Raw genomic sequence first — 21,491 nt, 5'->3', positions numbered from 1 at the left:
AGGCAGCAGCAGGCTCATAAGCATTCATTCAAACTTTACTGTGTTTGCCAGCAGCTCTTAGCAATGCTTGATTCACAGCGCTGTTTATGACTTCAAGCCTATCAACTCCTGAGATTAGGCTATTAAAGTACTAAAGTGCCTATAAAAACATCCAATAGTCAAAGTTATATGAAATACAAATGGTATAGAGAGAAATAGTTTACACGTCATAATACCTATAATAACTACAACCTAAAACTGGAAATATTGAACCACCAGCTTTCATATGTTCTGAGCAAGGAACTTAAACGTTAGCTTTTTTACATGGCACATATTGCACTTTTACTTTCTTCTCCAACACAGTGTTTTTGCATTATTTAAACCAAATTGAGCATGTTTCATTATTTATTTGAGACTAAATAGATTTTATTTTATGTATTATATTAAGTTAAAATAAAAGTGTTCATTGTTCATTCAGTATTGTTGTAATTGTCATTATTACAAATAAATAAATATATATATCTAAATCGTCAGATTAATCGGTATCGGCTTTTTTTGGTCCTTCAATAATCGGTATCGGTCAACCTCTGGTTTCTTTACAGTAATTTGACCATGAAGGCCTGATTCACGTAATCTCCTTTGAACAGTTGATGTTGAGATGTCTTTTACTTGAACTTTTACTTGTAATGATGGACTGTCATTTCTCTTTGTTTATTTGAGCTGTTCTTGCCATAATATGGACTTGGTATTTTACAAAATAGGGCTATCTTCTATATACCAACCCTACCTTGTCACAACACAACTGATTGGCTCAAACACATTAAAGAAAGAAATATCACAAATTAACTTTTAACAAGGCACACCTGTTAATTGAAATGCATTCCAGGTGACTACCTCATGAAGCTGGTTGAGAGAATGCCAAGCGAGTGCAAAGCTGTCAAATCAAATCAAATCAAAAGATTTGTCACATACACATGGTTAGCAGATGTTAATGCGAGTGTAGCGAAATGCTTGGCAAAGGGTGGCTACTTTGAAGAATCTCAAATATAAAATATATTTTGATTTGTTCAACACTTTTGGTTACTACATGATTCCATGTGTTATTGCATAGTTTTGATGTCTTCACTATTATTCTAAAATAGTAAAAATAAAGACAAACCCTTTAATGAGTAGGTGTCCAAACTTTTGACTGGTACTGTATATTTTATGGATACGGCTGGCTGCCCATGAGCCAGTCTTTTCTTTATGACTTTTGCACAATTTTTGTTGTTGTCATAATTGCCTATATTGGGCATTTGGCTGACCAGTGGTGTGTGAATAGCTAGCTTACTAACATTTGCAAAATATGGGAGTAATGATTTAATATATGGTGAGCAAACAGTTTGTAAATGCCTTATAAATGGTTTATTATGGACCCTTAAAATAAAGTGTTACTCTAGGATGTTGCTGGGCCCAGCACAGGTAGTGTGGACCCCTGGTCTTCTGGTACCAGACAGCTCATAGGTGAGTGCATTTGAGGTAGGAAGGAAACAAAGACACAGATGTACTGCCAGTTCCTTCATTTGTTGGCTCTATACTGTATGTAATAGCAAATAGCACTTAGGAATGACACAGAGGAGCACAAGGCGAATCAGAGACAGACAGATAGACAAACAGACAGTGACAGCAGAGAAAATGCAGCGACAGACTGCACAACAGGGAGGCAAGAGAGGCACAGTTATAGTGGTACGTTGTATCTCCGTTGGTGCTTTTATGTGTTGTATTTGTCTTAAACATGAGCTGGTTAAAAAAGAGCTGGTTGATAAAAGAGGAGCACTATGGGGTGCAGTGAGTGCAGTCGGCCCCTGGGCCCATGATGGCAAGCTGGGGTGACACCAAGAAACATTTTATCTTTGGTTCTTCCTGGAAATATCTATGAATGGTTCCACCAGCCTTATTAGCCTCTAAAATGTCATTATTTATGAAAACAATTACATACAGTATATCATAAGGCCTTTCTTTGAGAGCCTAGTTACAGTGCCTTCAGAAAGTATTCACACGCCTTTACTTTTTCCACATTTGTTGTGTTAAAGCCTGAATTTTAAATTGATTCAATTGAGATTTTGTGTCACTGATCTACACACAATACCCCATAATGGCAAAGTGGAATAGACATTTTTTGAAATTAATAAAACAAATGAAAGCTGAAATTTCTTGAGTCAATGAGTACTGTATGTTATGGTAAGACTAAATAAGTTCAGAAGTAGAAATGTGATTAGCAAGTAAGTTGCATGGACTCATTCCATGTTCAATAGTAGTGGTTAACATGATTTTTGAGTAACTACCCCATCTCTGTACCCCACACACAATGATCTGTAAGTTCCCTCAATCAAGAAGATTCAACACAGATTCAACCACAAAGACCAGGGAGGTTTTTCAATGCCTCACAAAGAAGGGCATGGATTGGTAGATGTGTAAAAAATAAAATTTTGTTTCTCAGCAAAAAAATATTGCACCTTTTTGGGCCCTCACCAGTTTACATCTCTGAAAGAGGGAGAGGTGGGGGGAGAGGAGAGCAATATATATAGTAGGGTATCAGAGAGAGAAAGGGGGAGAGGGAGAAAGACAGAGAGAGAGCCTGTCTCCTGTGTCAGACACAGGCAGCCCACTTGTGATTCACTGGGAGTGCACCTGCAGATTGAGTAGATAATGAAAACATGCAGATGAGTCTTGAATCACAGAGGAAGTAATTAACTGTTAACATGAGGAAGTGCTCTACTTTAGATGCCTTAGGAATGAACTTGGGCCTACTCATCACATACTATGTGGTCTTTTAGTCTTCTTGGACTTCAAATCAAAAAATTTTAGTCACATGCACCGAATACAACAGGTGTAGACCTTACAGTGAAATGCTGCCTTACCGACAGTGCAGTTTCAAAAAATACAGATAAGAGATAAAAGTAACAAGTAATTAAAGAGCAGCAGTAAAAAATAACAATATATACAGGGGGGTGCCGGTTAGTTGAGGTAGTATGTACATGTAGGTAGAGTTAATTAAAGTGACTATGCATAGATGACAACAGAGAGTGGCAATGGAGTGGCGGGGGGGGGGGGGCAAATGCGAATAGTCTGGGTAGCCATTTGACTAGATGTTCAGGAGTCTTATGGCTTGGGGGTAGAAGCTGTTTAGAAGCCTCTTGGACCTAGACTTGGTGCTCCGGTACCGCTTGCCGTGTGGTAGCAGGGAGAACAGTCTATGACTAGGGTGGCTGGAGTCTTTAACAATGTTTAGGGCCTTCCTCTGACACCGCCTGGTATAGAGATCCTGGATGGCAGGAAGCTTGGCCACAGTGATGTACTGGGCCGTAGTGCTTTACGGTCGGAGGCCGAATAGTTGCCATACCAGGCAGTGATGCAACCAGTCAGGATGCTCTCGATGGTGCAGCTATAGAAGCTTTTTGAGGATCTGAGGGCCCATGCCAAATCTTTTCAGTCTCCTGAGGGGGAATAGGTTTTTCTCGTTTTTCTCATGACTGTCATGTTGTGCTTGGACCATGTTAGTTTGTTGGTGATGTGGGCACCAAGGAACTTGAAGCTCTCAAGCTCTCAACCTGCTCTTAACTTCTTGAATTCTTAATAGGAGTGTAAGCCGGGACTTCTAAAAACCCATATAGATTCACTAGGTTTTCCCACACTGCTGATTGTAAACCTACTGCTGAAAATGGCATAGTCTGCTCTAGGCAGTCACGTTTGGTCTCTAACCAGCCGAGCACGGTCTGTGTGCTCATGCCTTTGGGGGCGTAAATCATACTGACTGTTTGTCAGTGTACACCACGTGATTCATCAAAAATGTGCTTTGTGGTTAAGAAGAGCAGTCCTCTCCACTGTATTTCAGAGAGAAACACACACACACACTCTGATGCACCGTTTCCTCCTCTCTGTGTCAAGAGCAAACAGAGAGAATTAGGTAAAGAGAGAGTGATGTCCTCCAGCCAAGATGGATGTTGGTGTCCTGCTAAAGAACAAATCGCACACAAACCCAAAGCAAACATACCGCTGGTCTGTGAATGATCCACCCGAAATGATCTCTCAATCATACCCCAGGAAACTGAGTGTGTGTGTACATGCATGCATGTGTGTGTTGACTTTGAAAAGGAAAATGGAAAAAGAGGAGGGTAGGAAACCCTGGTTGGGTTGGAATGTTAGTGTGTTTGTCGTGTGTTTCAGCCTCTGACTCACCTTGAGATGATGTTTACTGTGAGTAAACACCCATCTTTCATTACTGGCATAGGCTATGCATCGATGCCTCCATAGTAGAAATCCATTTCCTCTCTTGGGATGTAGTCAAATTGCCCTCAAGGTAAATTTTTTATTTATTTTTTATTTAACTAGGCAAGTAAGTTAAGAACAAATTCTTATTTACAATGAAGGCCTACCCTGGCCAAACCTGGATGACGCTGGGCCAATTGTGTGCCGCCCTATGGGACTCCCAATCACGGCCGGATGTGATGCAGCCTGGATTCAAACCAGGTACTGTAGTGACGCCTCTTGCACCGAGATGCAGTGCCTTAGACCGCTGTGCCACTCGGGAGCCCCAAATGTAAATGTAACTGAATGCAGGTGAGAGAGGAGGGTTTGGTTGGGTTTTGCTCCTCGCTGAGGCCTGGCCAGTTGGGATTGGTTTGTTCGATTAAATGATTGGTTATCTATCGCAATATATACTTACACTATATCCTCAGTGGATACATTTGGATTGATGCTGTATCTACAAGGGAAAGCAAAAGTGCTGACTGAGCTAAAGATACGGTCAAGGATTTTTCTTCATCCTACGAAGGAGATAGATTTATGGCAATTATCTTGTAACAGTGGGATAGGTGTTATGGAATTGCTACTGTAACAGGGGTTTGTCTGGTTCATACTAAAACCAGAGTTCTAAGTTTGTTTCTTTTAGCAGATTACTTTTGCAAGCCTCTGAGAAATGGTAATAAGAGGCGAGGTGCGTAAATTGCAGTGTAAGGCTGTTTTTACTGCATAGCAAAGTAATAATTTATCTCTCTTCATATTTCCCTGGAGACATATGTCTGCTCTCTTATAGAGTCTCTTCGTGTTATTTCTAAATCCAGACGCAGCAAGCTAAAAAGAGAGACTATAGGTCCTCATCCTGAAGTGAATCAAATATGTGCTATACTGTGTGCCAGTGGTCCTAGTCAAGATCACTTTGAGTCAAAATGCAAGCCGAGATCGACCGCTCGGATCTTTTTTCAAACAGGACTTAAAAAAACGTAAGCCTATGCGACATTAACCAATTAAAAACAGTTCTGTAGCAATGAGGTTTGTGCAGCAGGCTATAGGCCCCAATACATTATCACTGCATATTGGCTACGCTTGAATTGCCCTGCCAATGTTGTTCTTCTCAGACCATTTTGAAATTATATTTTAAAAATGTAGGTATATGATCACACTGGTAATAGATAATTTGTTGTATTACTTGTGAGGCACAGCTAAGTGAGCATGATAATTTGCTTATTTAATTATTTATTTTTTTAACTGGACTGATGGCCTGCATCTGTCTGAGGGGAGGGAGCAGCGGTGAGGCTGCCTCTCCCCCGACTCATCGTTACTCCACCCTCCTTCCCTCCGCTGAGAAAAGGGGACAGAGTCTTCCAGCTAGTAGCAAGTCGCACTGCATTATTTCTGCCTCATGCACCAATTCATGTTGTTACTCCTATGACCAGAGAAAGTGAAATATTCCATGATATTAAAAAAGACGCTATTAATTACAACTCAAGCTTATCGGAACACTTTGCTAAACTCCTTCATTGCAGCTGCAGTGCTGGTTGTAGCTTGTGGAAACTGGGAGAACCCGCATTTTGTGGCTTATGAAGGTGTTGAACAAAGTGTTGACAGTGCTGAATAACAACTTAAACATACGCATAAAAACAGCAGAATTTTGCAGTATTCGTTGAGTCTCCCTATAGTCATGGTTTTAAAAGTTTTTAAATCTCACAGTATGCACTTTGCTGTATGTTCAAGGTGTATTTTTACAGTCTATAGCTCGAGGAAACTGTGCAGACACGGTGTTCTGAGCTATCTGATTGGCCCAAGGTAGGCCTATAGGTGCACTTGATTTTCTCTCTGGGAGTTCTACCTTCAGACACATTAAATGGTTATGTATGGGAATATTTTGCCTTCCCGGCATTAGGGCTGCTGAATCAAGTGCACCTACAGCACGAAACAGAAAACAAAAAAAATAGGAAATCAAGGCTTTATGGTTGGGGTTTTTACAGAAATGTTTGGTGATCGACTAGGAATGCCTTGGAGATGGACCAGTCGAACATGATCGACCGGTTGGTGACCACTGCTGTATGCCATATATTGTTGAAACTATTTATTCTTCAAAAAATGACTGTCCATACAGAAGTCCACCATGGTATTTCAGAATACTTTACATGTTGCTTCAGAATGTATTACAGTATAATATGACTGTCACCCATCTTATATTCTGTAAATAAAAACACTGACATCTACTTGAGAATGGCTTTGCTTGGCAACACATTTGAATGTGACCGAGACACTAATTCCTAACCTCTTGTGTTCCACAGAAGTCCACTAAGGGGTCGGTGGTGCTGGACTTTGTGTTCAACCATGTGAACCTGGCAGAGACAGACTACTTCGGGCTGCGCTACTGTGACCGCAGCCACCAGACGGTCAGTCACCAATGATTTATATAAACATATTTATACAAATAATATATACATTAATACAGATGTACAGTATACTCTCACTGTAGACCAGGGAAGGCGTTATGCATTTGGCATGCTTTAGACATTACATTATGAATAGTGCACCGGAGAGGATATTTCCTTCATATACACTAATCGAAGTGGCTGGTGAGATTAGAAAGCGTATTTCCCTCTGAAGCAGATGTCTGGGATAGATATCTGAAAAGGGTAGCTTCAGCTTGCCCCAGTCAAAGTGAAAATAGTATGCGTTAGTATGCTCTAAAGACAAGACAACAACAGTTCTGTGAATATTGGCAGAAGGTGCCATCACAGTGCGTTGCACGCAGGTCCAGGCCATGACAGGGTAGAGTAGGGGAGGAAAGGAGTAGTAAATACTCATTCAGGGCTCCAGGGCTCCACACACTCAGAGTACAGAGCCATAGAAGAACACAATGATAGGTTGAGTGTGTCCCAAAAGGCACCCTATTCACTATGTAGTGCACTGCTTTTGACCAGGGCCCATAGGGCTCTGGTCAAAAGTAGTGCACTATAGTGTGCCGTTTGGGACACAGACATAATCTCCCAACGTCCCCCCGCTCTCTCACTCACATGGATGGGCGGTATCCTGTGCAATGCCTTCTGGGGGCTGTCGGCCAAGCTCTGATTTATCGTCAGACCTGCGCAGGATGAAAGCATGTCTCTGTACATGTGTCAAGACTCAAAAGCTATGTTTAAGGGAAAGAAAAACAGTAAAAGGAGACTGAAAATGTTGGAACACCAGCATCACTGTCTCTGTTTGACTTATCTAATGTATGACCTGACATGCATGCACTATGCACTATAAGCACACACCCAAGTACAAGAGAGGATTATTGTTTGAAAAAGAGAGATACATTGTTTTACTGCTAATGTCCCTGCTTAAAGGTAGACAAATGACGTTGCCACGAGCAGAACCGCAGATATGAAAGATACAAGACGCTCTCACATAGTCACACACAGTATCTGCACAAGTCCACGTGTAGCCCAGGGCACATAAACAGCAGATAAGTTGAGCCTCGCACTTCAACGCTCTTAGTTGTCGTGGAAATTGACCCACTATGCTGTTTAATTTCTGCGTCTACGTCATATCGCTGAGTCTACCTTGAACCCACATTGCTCAGTTTGTTTTCCTCATCTCTCTCTCCATCACTACCCCTCTCTCTCTATCGTTCCCCTCCTCTCTCATCTCTCTCTCCATCACTACCCCTCTCTCTATCTTTCCCCTCCTCTCTCTCTCTTTCTCTCTATGCCTCACCCCATCTCTCTCTTTCTCTCTCTCACTCACTCTCTCTTTCTCTCGTTTTCCACCTTCACCCTTGTTTTTCTCAGTGTTGTGTTTGTCCAGTTTATCTCCAACATATTGAGTTTGTCTGACAACCAGTATCCTGTTGAGATAATTAGAGATGATAAATCTCTGTAACGCTGAGTTGATGTTCAACTATGTTTGACCGGGGGATCTGATTTAGAATTTTTGCCAACCTTGTTTTTTTTGTTAAAATTAGTTAATTAATAATTCTGTAGAAAATAATCTTATTGGATAGATACAGACCTTTTACGGTCTGTTTTATAGAACATTTATTTTATCAATGTATACACAGCTATTGTTTATGGCAGGTTATCCTCCCTGTGCTTGGGTAATATTTGGCCCAAGGGCGTGTTTGAATCAGCATGCACATTCATATCATTCCTACCCTCTGGAGTCGTAAAGGACATACCAACATAGATACTGTAGCAGGTTGACGTTTATTGTCATGAATCTTGCCCTAGGGGCAGATTTCCGCTAGATGGGCCAGCTGCAAAGTCAAACTTGGCTATATCGTAAAAATGTATGAAAACAAAAATATTTCAGGTTATGGTTAGGATTTTGGGTTAACAGTGTGGTTAAGTTTAATGGGGAACTGCACCCGCTGATTTGGCCCAATTTTTTGGCTTGCTGCTCAAGAAATTCTGGCGGCCATGCCAGAAGCCAAACGTGAGTTGGCTTGGGTGTGTGGTTTGATGTGGGTGTTTCTTGGGTGTGTCCTTGCCACCACCAAGACACACCCATCTGTCAGAACCTTGCCTGCAGCGGCGCCCCCCCCCCCCCCCCCCCCCCATTCTGCAGGTTGATTTCATGGTGAGATACCAGAGGAAGCTTTGAATAGGCCAGTAGCCTACAGAGTAATATAGAATTTATGTAGATATTCGAAACCAGGGTTCCCCAAATGGCGGCCCGCGGACATGAAAGACTGTAAAAACACCAGGAAATCATCTCCAAGTGATTTTAATTTTGGAAATATATTCCCAAGTATTCCGTATAGAGAAATTACTATGTTTTAGTCAAATATTATATCTGTTTGGGCTTCTTTCGGTCAATTTGCAATCTAAACTTTTTTTTTTTTTTGTAATTATCTTCCACCCCCCTGACCATCCGCTCAATAAAAAATCTGCCCGCTGCTGAATCTAGTTGATGATCCCTGTTCTAAACTAAGTGTTCTGATAACTTTCAAATGTAGTAACAGATCCATGTAGATTAAACAACCTTTTACATAATACATAATAAAGGGAATAGTACACAGCGTTGTACGAGATCTTCAGTTTCTTGGCAATTTCCCACATGGAATAGCCTTCATTTCTCAGAACAAGAATAGACTGACGAGTTTCAGAAGAAAGTTCTTTGTTTCTGGCCATTTTGAGCCTGTAATCGAACCCACAAATGCTCCAGATACTCAACTAGTCTAAAGAAGGACAGTTTTATTGCTTTTTTAATCAGTACAACAGTTTTCAGCTGTGCTTACATAATTGCAAAAGGGTTTTCTAATTATCAATTATCCTTTTCAAATTATGAACTTGGATTAGCTAACACAACATGCCATTGAAACACAGGAGTGATGGTTGCTGATAATGGGCCTCTGTATGCCTATGTAGATATTCCATTCAAAATTTGCCGTTTCCAGCTACAATAGTCATTTACAACATTAACAATGTCCACACTGTATTTCTGATCAATTTGATGTTATTTTAATGGACAAAAAATGTGCTTTTCTTTCAAAAACAAGGACATTTCTAAGTGACCACAAACTTTTGAACAGTAGTGTATGTTAAACTCAAGGGCACTTAGATTATTTTTTCACCTTGTTGGCTGGGGTATTCGAGCCAGCGACCTTTCGGTTACTGGCCCCACGCTCTAACCGCCAGGTTACCTGTCGCCCTCGTTTGCCCCAGTTCATCAGTGACACCTGGAATGAAAAGTGTGTTGCTATTACTGGACATTTGTGCTGTACTCATCATAGATACTTGTCAGACACACACGCACACACACACACACACACACACACACACACACACACACACACACACACACACACACACACACACACACACACACACACACACACACACACACACACACACACACACACACACAGAGAGAGAGAGAGCACTGATTACCTTATCAATGGTGGTTATGATTAGCCTGCTGGAACCAACCTGATCGTTGTGTTCACCTTTCTATTTCACTTCATATCATAAAATGTGAAGTGAAAGATAATGGTGAACACAGCGATAAGCTTGTTCCACCGGGCTAGGTTATGCCCTGGACATTATTTTCATCTAAGAAGTAGAAAAGAAGCAGAAAATAATATCAGTTTACATAAAATACGTTTCACAATTGGGTTATCAAATGTATCAAAGTAATGAAGTGGGTTACCTTCTGTATTTGTACAAATGATGAGCCTGTGAAAGCTATTGTCACTGACAGGTGAAGGTTAATGTCCGGATACTTGCCAACATGTGGCTGACTGTTCCATTCTTAGGAATGCTCACAGCGAAGACATGTCTGCATGATGCTGATCAGGGCCCCATTGCTGGTATTCTCTATGCTGCATGTTCAGCTGCAAACTGGAAATCTCTTGAACAACTGCAGCAGGCAATCTTATGAGGTGGTGTTGAATGAGAGGGCCTCTGACATGTTGATATAATAGACAGCCAAGAGGTAAATTGCATTTTGTTCTAATGCACTTCACAACCAAAATTTCTCTACTACTTGCATCTGCTTAGCTGGGGAATTATCCTACTATTTTATCAAGTCGGGTATTTTTTAATACAACTTTTAACATTTCATATAACACACATTACCTGTCGTTGTTGATGAAGCCGTCCGTGTCATCAGGGAATTAACTCAGGTCACTATCAGAGGCCTCATGATGGAGTGTCCTTTTCATAAGAGTCGTGGGAGACTCTGGCACCAACGGAGGAGATGTTACATGGCACACTTTTAGTCTTATGTTTTGCCTGACAAGCTGTGAAAATAGCAAGATAACAGTGAATGAAATGATTTTTGAAGGTGGCTAAACCATTGCAATCACATTGCTGGACATGTTATGATACCCATCTTTGCTCCTGCTGGTAGGTCCCGGCCTCCATTCATGACCAGGGGATCAATCAGGCACCCAACGGTGTACTTTGTCTAACAGAAAAACAGGGTCAACGGTTGTCATTATCCTTCAATTATAAACATAGCTCGAGAAATAACGTAATCTTGTTTGGAAGCTAATTATATGCTTTACAGATGTAGACTGACTGGCTCCGGATTGGATTAGATTCAGGCCGGTGGTGCCGTTACACTACGCAACCAACTGTGATATGTTTTGCTTTGGTACTGGGTTGGTTTGAGTTTGTTGCTGCTAGTTAGTACACTATTGTAGTCAGACACGAGTTAGCTAGTAACACCATAGCTGCATCTAGTATTTATTTGTGCCCTAGACATGGGTTGCACCTCGGAGGCTAATGTGACTGTTTTGTCTAAATTACACTAACTTAGTGGCATAAAAATATGATGACATTGCTAAAGTAGGAAAATAATTAGTAGGAAACAACTGCCACATTATGTCGTCAAATTTACTTTAGAGAGATGGCATTGTTGCCATTACTGTTACTATTAAAGATAATCATAAAAGCTAACAATGCTAATCTTACCTAGCTAAAATACGGTGGTCCCCTCAGACTTAGTTAGCTGGCTAACGTTATACTGCATCTAAATTCAATCTGGCGACATCACAATCATGATAAAAGGTTTTCCTACTAATTATTTGTCTCCTTTTAAATGTTATCGTGTTTCCAAGCCAAATCTGAGTTGTATTGATGTACGCTAACATTAGCCAGCTAGCTAGGTAGCTAGCTAGTTAAGTAGATAGCTAGGTAGTTGGTAGCTAGCTAATGTCAGCTATGCTAGCAATGATAGTAGGGCTGGGCGATGTGGCCTGGAAAGAATATCTCAATTTCAATACACTGCATTTCAAACAGTCGGGAATAATCTAATTAATTCAGGGCTTGTAAAATTATACCTAGGATAAATATAAGCCTTCAAGCATAAGACCCACTAATAATCAAAATAGTTTAACCTGCTTTTTTGCAATAATTAGTGATCTGGCTTTCAAGTCTGTCTATGAAAATGCCATTTTTGGTACAAATTTAACAAGAACCATGCACAATGCACATTCACTAAATGACCAACTTCTGGTCGCAGGCAATATAGAAAATTAACACAAGTGTCATAAGCAATCTCTCAAGCATAACTGCTAGTGAGTATCCAGCTAGTCTTTATATTTTAAGCCTAGCCAACTTGGATATTTTTGCTTGCTAAGAAGGTAGGACAGTTGAACTGTTATGAATACACCATTCTGTCTGTCTCCAACTGTTTGAATAACATAGTGTATGTAGCGAATTCGGGAGGTGTAGACCTAACCGGGACTCGAACCCGGGTCCAGTGGCTTTAACTGTTACACCAAGAGGTCTGAACCTCTTGACAAGGTCGCAAGGTGTTGTTAATGTCGCTACAATAGCCTGTTCACTTTGTTTAGATGTTGAAATCAAGTGGCCTACCTGGATAAGAGGAGTATTATATTTTCTTTATTTAACTAGCCAAGTTGGTTAAGAACAAAGTCTTATTTACAATGGCGGCCTACCCCGGCCAAACCCGGACGACGCTGGGCCCGTTGTGCGCCGCCCTATGGGACTCCCAATCACGGCCAGATGGGATCACGGCCGGATGCTTACTTCTCAGAATGAGAATGCTGGAAGCATGCATTGCATGGTTAATCCGTATAGAGCTTTTCAGTCTCAAATGGCCGTGATATTTTGAACGTGTTGGTTTTGTGCAATGAAAAAACTGAGCCCCATTCAATGAAGGGAAGCGGAAGGGGAATTTGAACGTAGAGCTTGGCAAAAGGGGGCATGATTTGTTGACATAACTGTAATCCAAACGCAACCTTTATTTACTTGTGACACAGTGAGGTTCCAAACTCCATTTTAGACCAAAATTATCCTATTTACACTTTGTAGTAAATTTTGACACGAGTAAATGTTTCTAACTCATATTGATGCCATATTGGCCATTTTCAAAGGGAGTAGTTGTTTTTTAGGGACAGTCACTCTTTAATTCAGGGTTCGGTTTAAAATCGGATTTTATGACTTTATGGCTGTGCCAGCTAGTGACCACTCTGCAGAGCTGCCTCCTGGGAAAGATTTATGGCAAGAAATCCCAACCTCAGCACGTCTATAATCAAAACCTATCAATTAACATAGACATCTCTGTAATTTATATGGAACTGCCTGGGGCCATAACAGTGTTAATTTTGGTAACTATTTTAGATTTGGTCTTTTGACTAAAATAAATTTTTAGTCTTAGTCACATTTACATTCTTATAATTTCATCCTTTTTAGTTTGAGTTAATATCAGTTAACTAAAACCCTGGACAACTTTAGGCTAGTTTTAGTCAGTCATCTTAGTCACACAGTCACCATTTTTTTTAAATTAAATAATTAATATTTACCTTTAACTTCCATCATGTTCACATTAAGACAGCCTTGTCCAATTAGACCTACTATCCCCTCCTATAGCTGGCACATTTCTATTGTGGCAAATTATAAACAATGCCAGCCATGATTTACCATATAGGCTTCGCCTTTGTAACAGGTTAAACAATTTAGGCATACAGTTTTTTTCTCCAGTTATAACCTTGGGATGGGGGTAAATAACAGTGATTCAGAGCCTGGGCCTCTCAGTATCGGCCTATTGGAACAGAGCATGGGCCTCTCAGTCAGACCTATCAATCAAACTGTCCTAACTTAACTTCCTATTGAAGTGGTGCATGGTCCGGGCAGCCTCGCCCTATGATGACAGAACATTTTAATTTATTATCTATCTATTATTAATCAGTTCCATTCACTGGGGGACTGAGCAGTGCTGAAGGGAAGAGAGACATAACTCTCTCATAATTCTCATACAGAACAAGCTCTGATCCCATGTTTTAAAAATCCTTGAGGTGCATTTGAACAGATATAAATAGATCTAGCGGGGCTTTGTGCAGGTGCCATGAATGCTGATAGATATAGCCCATTAACTGGCTGTACTACACACATATACTACCTGCTTTAATAGATAAGGTTACTAGATAACTAAGGCTAGCATATTCCTTCATGTGCACACCATGATTAGATTTTTCTGTATAACAAAAGAATATTCTTCAGTACATTTTTTAAATTATAACTGCATCATACTGCATTATACCTGCAGGCTATAAAGTATTACAAAAGGTTAATAAGTAGTAGATTGTTGCTCAGGCTATCTTTCTAAGTGGAACTCCTCTGTCTTTGTCTGGTTGTCCATAGCGATACCGCCATGTCACTGTCAGCCACTACTCTATCCCCAAGCTCTCATTTGCATTAATTAGCATGCGCTGGAACACACCAGCTGCAGTGATGTGATTATTGTGAATTAGATAAGATTAACCAATTCAATTAACTTATTCTAATTCAGTCACAGACACAGCTCTAATCACGTTCCCCTGGTCACCAACATCTGTTCCGGTGTGTTCTGGGTCGTTCATTAGGCACCAAACAGAAGAAAATGTAGTGAAACCGAGAGGGACTACCTTTCCTGAACATGTCCAATAAGAAACGTTCATTTTCATTTTTAATAGCAAAACATTTTGCTATATTTGGCTATTATGTGCCCTAGTGAATATGACCCTGGGGCCCATCTGTGGTGTGGTGTGGTGAGGGTTTAGGTGGAAGGACATGGGGATGGTGCACCATGCACAGCATCTGTCAGTAGCATATTTAAGTCTGAAATAGGTTATTCAAGGCTAACCTACCTCATTACACTAACATTTATTCATCTCCATGCTCCAAAAAATGCCCCAGAATCAAAAGATTGAGCTCACAGACGCCTCCCTTCCTCTAACGTCCCCTGAATTTCCATCTTCATCTTGGCTAGTAGCTACATCTCCAGAAATTCACATTAAATATATGGAATGCATATAAAACAGGACTTGAAGCTGTTTCTTCATGCAAGGGGTACGGTGCAATTAATTTATATCCGACATGTAAGCAGCTTCAATAATGTTATCAGCTCCATGATCTACAGTCATCTTAAAGCATAAAACAGTGAGTGGATAATACTATTTATTGCAGTCTCATTTTAAAACAGTTGAATCCTGTTGCTAAGTTATCACGTTTGTTTTGAAAGTTTGCTGCCGATGAGACTTGTTTAAGGTCCAATGCAGCCATTTTTATCTCAATATCAAATAATTTCTGGGTAACAATTAAGTACCTCACTGTGATGGTTTTCAATTAAAATGGTCAATAAGTCTAAAGCAAGACTTTTGCTAGGACTGTCTGGGAGTGGTCTGAGTGAGGTGCCTAAATGGATGAACCTATGGGAGGGATATGTAACCTGAGAACTAGCTGTTATTGAGAGGTTTGAAACACTTTGTTATTGGTCTATTAATTTATACCGCGTAGTGATGATGTCGCCAGGCGGGCCAAAACTCCATCCCACCAAAATATGCTGAAATTTCAGGCAGTCTTTTCAAACAGATCTTACACTAATTGGGCATAATCATAATTTTCCCAATTTACCAGTATTATTCCAACCTCAGTGTGCAAATATAGATCAAATACAGGAAAATCACATTTTGACTGCACTGGGACTTTAAGTTATTACAAGAACAGAGGAAGAGAAACAGTGTGGTCAATCTGTTTTCCCCATTACGATGGTTCCCAAGAGAAGCCTAAGCTGCAGTGACATTATGAGCTCTGGCACAACATCGTAGCAAAGCATGGGCTCACTTTGACAACAATGCAAATAATCATTTTACAATAGAAGTTTGCAGTCATGATCATAAGAAGCTCGACAACATCCCATCAGATAGACACCACTGCGCCTTAGCTGCTATAACCAATGATAAACACATGAATATATGTATGTCTTTATGAGAGAAAAAATATATATATATATAATGTTGTGACATACACAGATGCAGTGAAATGTGGTGTTTTACAGGGTCAGTTATACTAGTATGGCACCCCTGGACCAAATTAGAGTTAAGTGCCTTGCTCAAGGGCACATTGGCAGATTTTTCACCTTGTCAGGTATTTGAACCAGCAACCTTTTGGTTACTGGCCCACCACTCTAACCACTAGGCTACCTGCCACCCAGTGAATATACTATACAACCAGTGAACATGACACTTGTAGGTTGTAGATGTGGATTGTTATGTTTGAGGTGAAGACATGTTCCAATATCCACACTAGCATACTACTTTAAATGCATACCTTTCCTTCAAAGTCATATACTAGTGTGGGTGTTGGAACACATCTAGTTAGCTTCATATACTATAGGTTATTCTTGTTTGAGACCTCCACAGTGTTTATATTAGGGTAGGGTAATTTGTACATTGTGTTCAGAGCGGCATTGAACATGCTCAATGATTAGCCACTGAAAAGGCTGTTTAAAGCAGGATGTTGTAAACCCACTGCTGAGGTTTGTTGGGAGTGATGTCACTGTACTCTGCTAGAAGAAACGTTTCTATATAGAACCAAAAAGCGCCGTTATTTTAGCAGTGTACTTTGTCTTTTCTTTCAACCACTTATGTTATGTCACATTATACAACAGGGTTCCCCAACTGGTGGGCCGCGGGACTAATTTGACCCGGGGATGGTTTTGTTTGGACCCCAAGTTTTCTGAGCAAAAGCAATCTTTTTAGAATTTTCATTGTTGGTCATAAAAGACTGTAAAAACACCAGGAAATCGTCTGTACGTGATTTTAATTTTGGAAATCTGTTTCCAAGTATTCTTACTCATAATAGAGAGACACGTGGTCATATACAAATGTAAGCAAGGTTTTAGTCAAATATTATATCTGTTTGGGCTTCTTGCAGGCCAATTTGCAGTCTACACATTTTTGTAATTAAGTTCCGGCCCCGCGACCATCTGCTCAATAAAAAGTTGTCCTGCAGCTGAATCTAGTTGATGATCCCGGTTGTATTATGCCTAATCGGTGTGACATAAGGACACTGTGCAGGCCAGGCAGTCTTGCAGGAGATACAGTGCTTTTATTTTATTTCAAGCACTTATGTCACATTATAAAGCATTGTAAGGCTGTTGGTTATAGGTCTCGTAGTTGACCAAGCTGACAATGCGTCATCAGTGCATTCGACTGCAAACTTTAATGCTGAGACTCTGCATAACTCATAACGGGATATAAAATAAATAATATGTGGAGAGGGAATGGTGACACCTCCACACACTAGATCATGGCAGCTCTGACTGGTCTACTCAGAAGCCTTTGCTTTAATACAGTAGCCAATTAGAACACAGGTATGGGTGGATCACAATAAAAGTCCTGTACATATCACATCACATTCCTGTCCCACAGCATTATGCATCATCAACGTCCCATCAGGACTCTGTGCACAGAAATCCAGGCAGTCTTGCAGGAAGTTACCCAAATCAGATGTTCATTGATGTGAGAGCTAGAGGCCAAACAAGATACAAATACCCACCAAAGACTGTCTGTAAATCCAAAATGCCAGTAGAGTCAGCATAAGATAATTCATAAAAGCCAGCAGGCTGTGACCTGTTCTAACTCCATGTTTTATTGATGCAGATTTTAATGACTCACACAGTCACACTTCTTTTCAACAAGACAGCTTGGATAAAAGTTGGTTTTAAATGTGGCTTCAGTATTACGCCAGAATTTGCATGACTGAACATCCCTCTCTGGAACTGCCTGCATTCTGTCCAATACACTGACTACACACACACACACACACACACACACACACACACACACACACACACACACACACACACACACACACACACACACACACACACACACACACACACACACACACTGCTCAGCCATGATCTGACAAAGTGCATCTCTTTCTTCCAGACAATTACTGAATACTCATGCTCAAGGTAGCTTGTTACAGAACATACTGTAATTGTTACCGTACACATAGGCTACTAGTTACATATTGTATATTACGTATGGTACTACTTATGTAAACAAATAATCATTATGGCAATACTTTTTGTATGTAATTAAATGTCTTCTGTTTGTGTTTTTTTGTTTGTTTGCAGTATTGGCTTGACCCCTCAAAAACCCTTTCAGAACACAAAGATTTAATAACGAGTAAGTATCTCCTCTTCTCTCTGCGTTGAGTTGAATGTCTCTCAGCTGTTTGGATGCAGTGATTTACAGTAGAAGGTTGCTGCTGTTAGTGAAATGGAAGGCTCTCTCTCCCTCTGACTCTCTCTCTCTCTCTCTCCCTTTCTCTCAGCGGGGCCTCCATACACACTCTATTTTGGGGTCAAGTTTTATGCTGAGGATCCCTGCAAGCTAAAAGAAGAAATAACAAGGTGTGCATTGTCAGGACTTCTCATGTCTCACTATTGTGTACTTAATTGGCTAGCACCTCCACACATGCAAAATAGCCTACATGTAGCACGGCCTACATACATTCACAGTACCAAGGTAACGAAACGAATCATGAAAAACTATTCAGTAAACTTTAATTTATTTTTATTTCACCTTTATTTAACCAGGTAGGCCAGTTGAGAACAAGTTCTCATTTACAACTGCGACCTGGCCAAGATAAAGCAAAGCAGTGCGACAAAAACAACAACACAGAGTTACACAAACAAACGTACAGTCAATAACACAAAATAAATGAAAAATCGAAAAATCTATGTAGAGTGTGTGCAAATGTAGAAGAGTAGGGAGGTAGGCAATAAATAGGCCATAGAGGCGAAAATAATTACAATTTTGCATTAATACTGGAGTGATAGATGTGCAGATGATGATGTGCAAGTAGAGATACTGGGGTGCAAAAGAGCAAGAGGGTAAGTAATAAAATGGGGATGAGGTGTACGATTTACAGATTGGCTGTGTACAGGTACAGTGAACAGGTACAGTGATCGGTAAGCTGCTCAGACAGCTGATGCTTAAAATTAGAGAGAGAGATTTGGTAGGATAGTCAGTTTTACGAGGGTATGTTTTGCGGCATGAGTGAAGGAGGCTTTGTTGTGAAATAGGAAGCCGATTCTAGATTTAATTTTGGATTAGAGATGCTTAATGTAACCCTAACTCTGGAAGGAGAGTTTACATTCTAACCAGACACCTAGGTATTTGTAGTTGTCCACATATTCTAGGTCAGAACCATCCAGAGTAGTGATGCTAGTCGGGCGGGAGGGTGCAGGCAGCAATCGGTTGAGGAGCATGCATTTAGTTTTACTAGAATGTAAAAGCAGTCGGAGGCCATGGAAGGAGCGTTGTATGGCATTGAAGCTCGTTTGGAGGTTTGTTAGCACAGTGTCCAAAGAAGGGCCAGATGTATACAGAATGGTGTCGTCTGCGTAGAGGTGGATCAGAGAATTACCAGCAACAAGAGCATCATTGATATGTACAGTGAAAAGAGTTGGCCCGAGAATTGAACCCTGTGGCACCCCCATAGAGACTGCCAGAGGTCTGGACAACAGGCCCTCCGATTTGACACACTGAACTCTATCTGAGAAGTAGTTGGTGAACCAGGCAAGGCAATCATTTGAGAAGCCACGGCTATTGAGTCTACCGATAAGAATGCGGTGAATGACAGAGTCGAAAGCCTTGGCCAGGTCGATGAAGACGGCTGCACACTACTGTCTTTTATCGATGGCGATTATGATATCTTTTAGGACCTTCAGCGTGGCTGAGGTGCACCCATGACCAGCTCGGAAACCAGATTGCATATTGGAGAAGGTACGGTGGGATTCGAAATGGTCGGTGATCTGTTTATTATCTTGGCTTTCGAAGATTTTAGAAAGGCAGGGCAGGATGGATATAGGTCTATAACAGTTTGGGTCTAGAGTGTCTCCCCCTTTGAAGAGAGGGATGACCATGGCAGCTATCCAATCTTTTGGGATCTCAGACGATACGAAAGAGGTTGAATAGGCTAGTAATAGGGGTTGCAACAATTTCGGGCGGATCATTTTAGAAAGATATAGTCCAGATTGTCTAGCCCAGCTGATTTGTAGGGATCCAGATTTTGCAGTTCTTTCAGAACATCAGCTGTCTGGATTTGGGTGAAGGAGAAGCAGGGGGGAGGGTTGGGCAAGTTGCTGCAGGGGGTGCTGAGATGTTGGCCACGTTAGGGGTAGCCAGGTGGAAAGCATGGCCAGCCGTGGAAAAATGCTTATTGAAATTATCGATTATCGTAAATTTATCGGTGGTGACAGTGTTTCCTATCCTCAGTGCAGTGGGCAGCTGGGAGGAGGTGCTCTTATTCTCCATGGACTTTACAGTGTCCCAAAACTTTTTGGAATTCATGCTACAGGAAGCAATTATTTTTTGAAAAAGCTAGCCTTAGCTTTCCTAACTGACTGAGTATATTGGTTCCTGACTTCCCTGAAAGTTGCATATCGCGGGGGCTATTCGACGCTAATGCAGAACGCCACAGGATGTTTTTGTGCTGGTCAAAGGCAGTCAAGTCTGGGGTGAACCAAGGGCTATATCTGTTCTTAGTTCTACATTTTTTTAATGGGGCATGCTTATTTAAGATGGTCAGGAAAGCACTTTTAAAGCGCATCCAGGCATCCTCTACTAACGGGACGAGGTCAATATCCTCCCAGCATCTCGCTTAGACTGTAGGACGGCCGGGGTGTTAAGCATATCCCAGTTTAGGTCACCTAGCAGTACGAACTCTGAAGATAGATGGGGGGCGATCAATTCGCATATGGTGTCCAGGGCACAACTGGGGGCCAAGGGGGGTCTATAACAAGCGGCAACGGTGAGAGACTTGTTTCTGGAAAGGTGGATTTTAAAAGTAGAAGCTCAACTTGTTTGGGCACAGACCTGGATAGTATGACAGAACTCTGCAGGCTATCTCTGCAGTAGATTGCAATTCCGCCCCCTTTGGCAGTTCTATCTTGTCGGAAAATGTTATAGTTAGGGATGGAAATTTCAGGATTTTTGGTGGCCTTCCTAAGCCAGGATTCAGACACGGCTAGGACATCCGAGTTGGCGGAGTGTGCTAAAGCAGTGAATAAAACAAACTTAGGGAGGAGGCTTCTAATGTTAACATGCATGAAACCAATGCTTTTACGGTTATAGAAGTTAACAATTGAGAGCGTCTGGGGAATGGTATTGATGCTGGGGACTGCAGGGCCTGGGTTAACCTCTACATCACCAGAGGAACAAAGGAGGAGTAGGATAAGAGTACGGCTAAAAGCTAAAAGAACTGGTCGTCTAGTGCGTTCGGAACAGAGAGTAAAAGGAGCAGGTTTCTGGGCGCGGAAGAATAGATTCAAGGCATAATGTACAGACAAGGGTATGGTAGGATGTGAGTACAGTGGAGGTAAGCCTAGGCATTGAGTGACGATGAGAGAGGTTTTGTCTCGAGAGGCACCATTTAAGCCAGGTGCGGTCACCGCATGGGTGGGGGATGGAACATAAGGGCTAGCTA

At 41.2% G+C, this 21,491-nt stretch overlaps 1 protein-coding gene across 5 annotated transcripts in view; it reads left to right on the top strand.

Annotated features, from left to right (window-relative positions):
* The window catches only part of LOC120025660 (band 4.1-like protein 4), an 81,843-nt gene that overhangs the window by 27,115 nt on the left and 33,237 nt on the right, over nt 1–21,491 (top strand). For all 5 annotated transcript variants that reach the window (XM_038970209.1, XM_038970208.1, XM_038970207.1 and 2 more), the window contains exons 3-5: nt 6,561–6,665; nt 18,133–18,184; nt 18,333–18,411. In XM_038970209.1, the coding sequence (XP_038826137.1) occupies nt 6,561–6,665; nt 18,133–18,184; nt 18,333–18,411 (236 nt within the window). The remainder of the gene's footprint in view (nt 1–6,560; nt 6,666–18,132; nt 18,185–18,332; nt 18,412–21,491) is intronic.

The sequence above is a fragment of the Salvelinus namaycush genome, chromosome 31 (genome assembly GCF_016432855.1).
Source record: "Salvelinus namaycush isolate Seneca chromosome 31, SaNama_1.0, whole genome shotgun sequence".
Taxonomy (NCBI): Eukaryota; Metazoa; Chordata; class Actinopteri; order Salmoniformes; family Salmonidae; genus Salvelinus; species Salvelinus namaycush.
The sequence above is the reverse complement of the archived record's forward strand: the minus strand, read 5'-3'. Positions and strand labels throughout refer to the sequence as shown.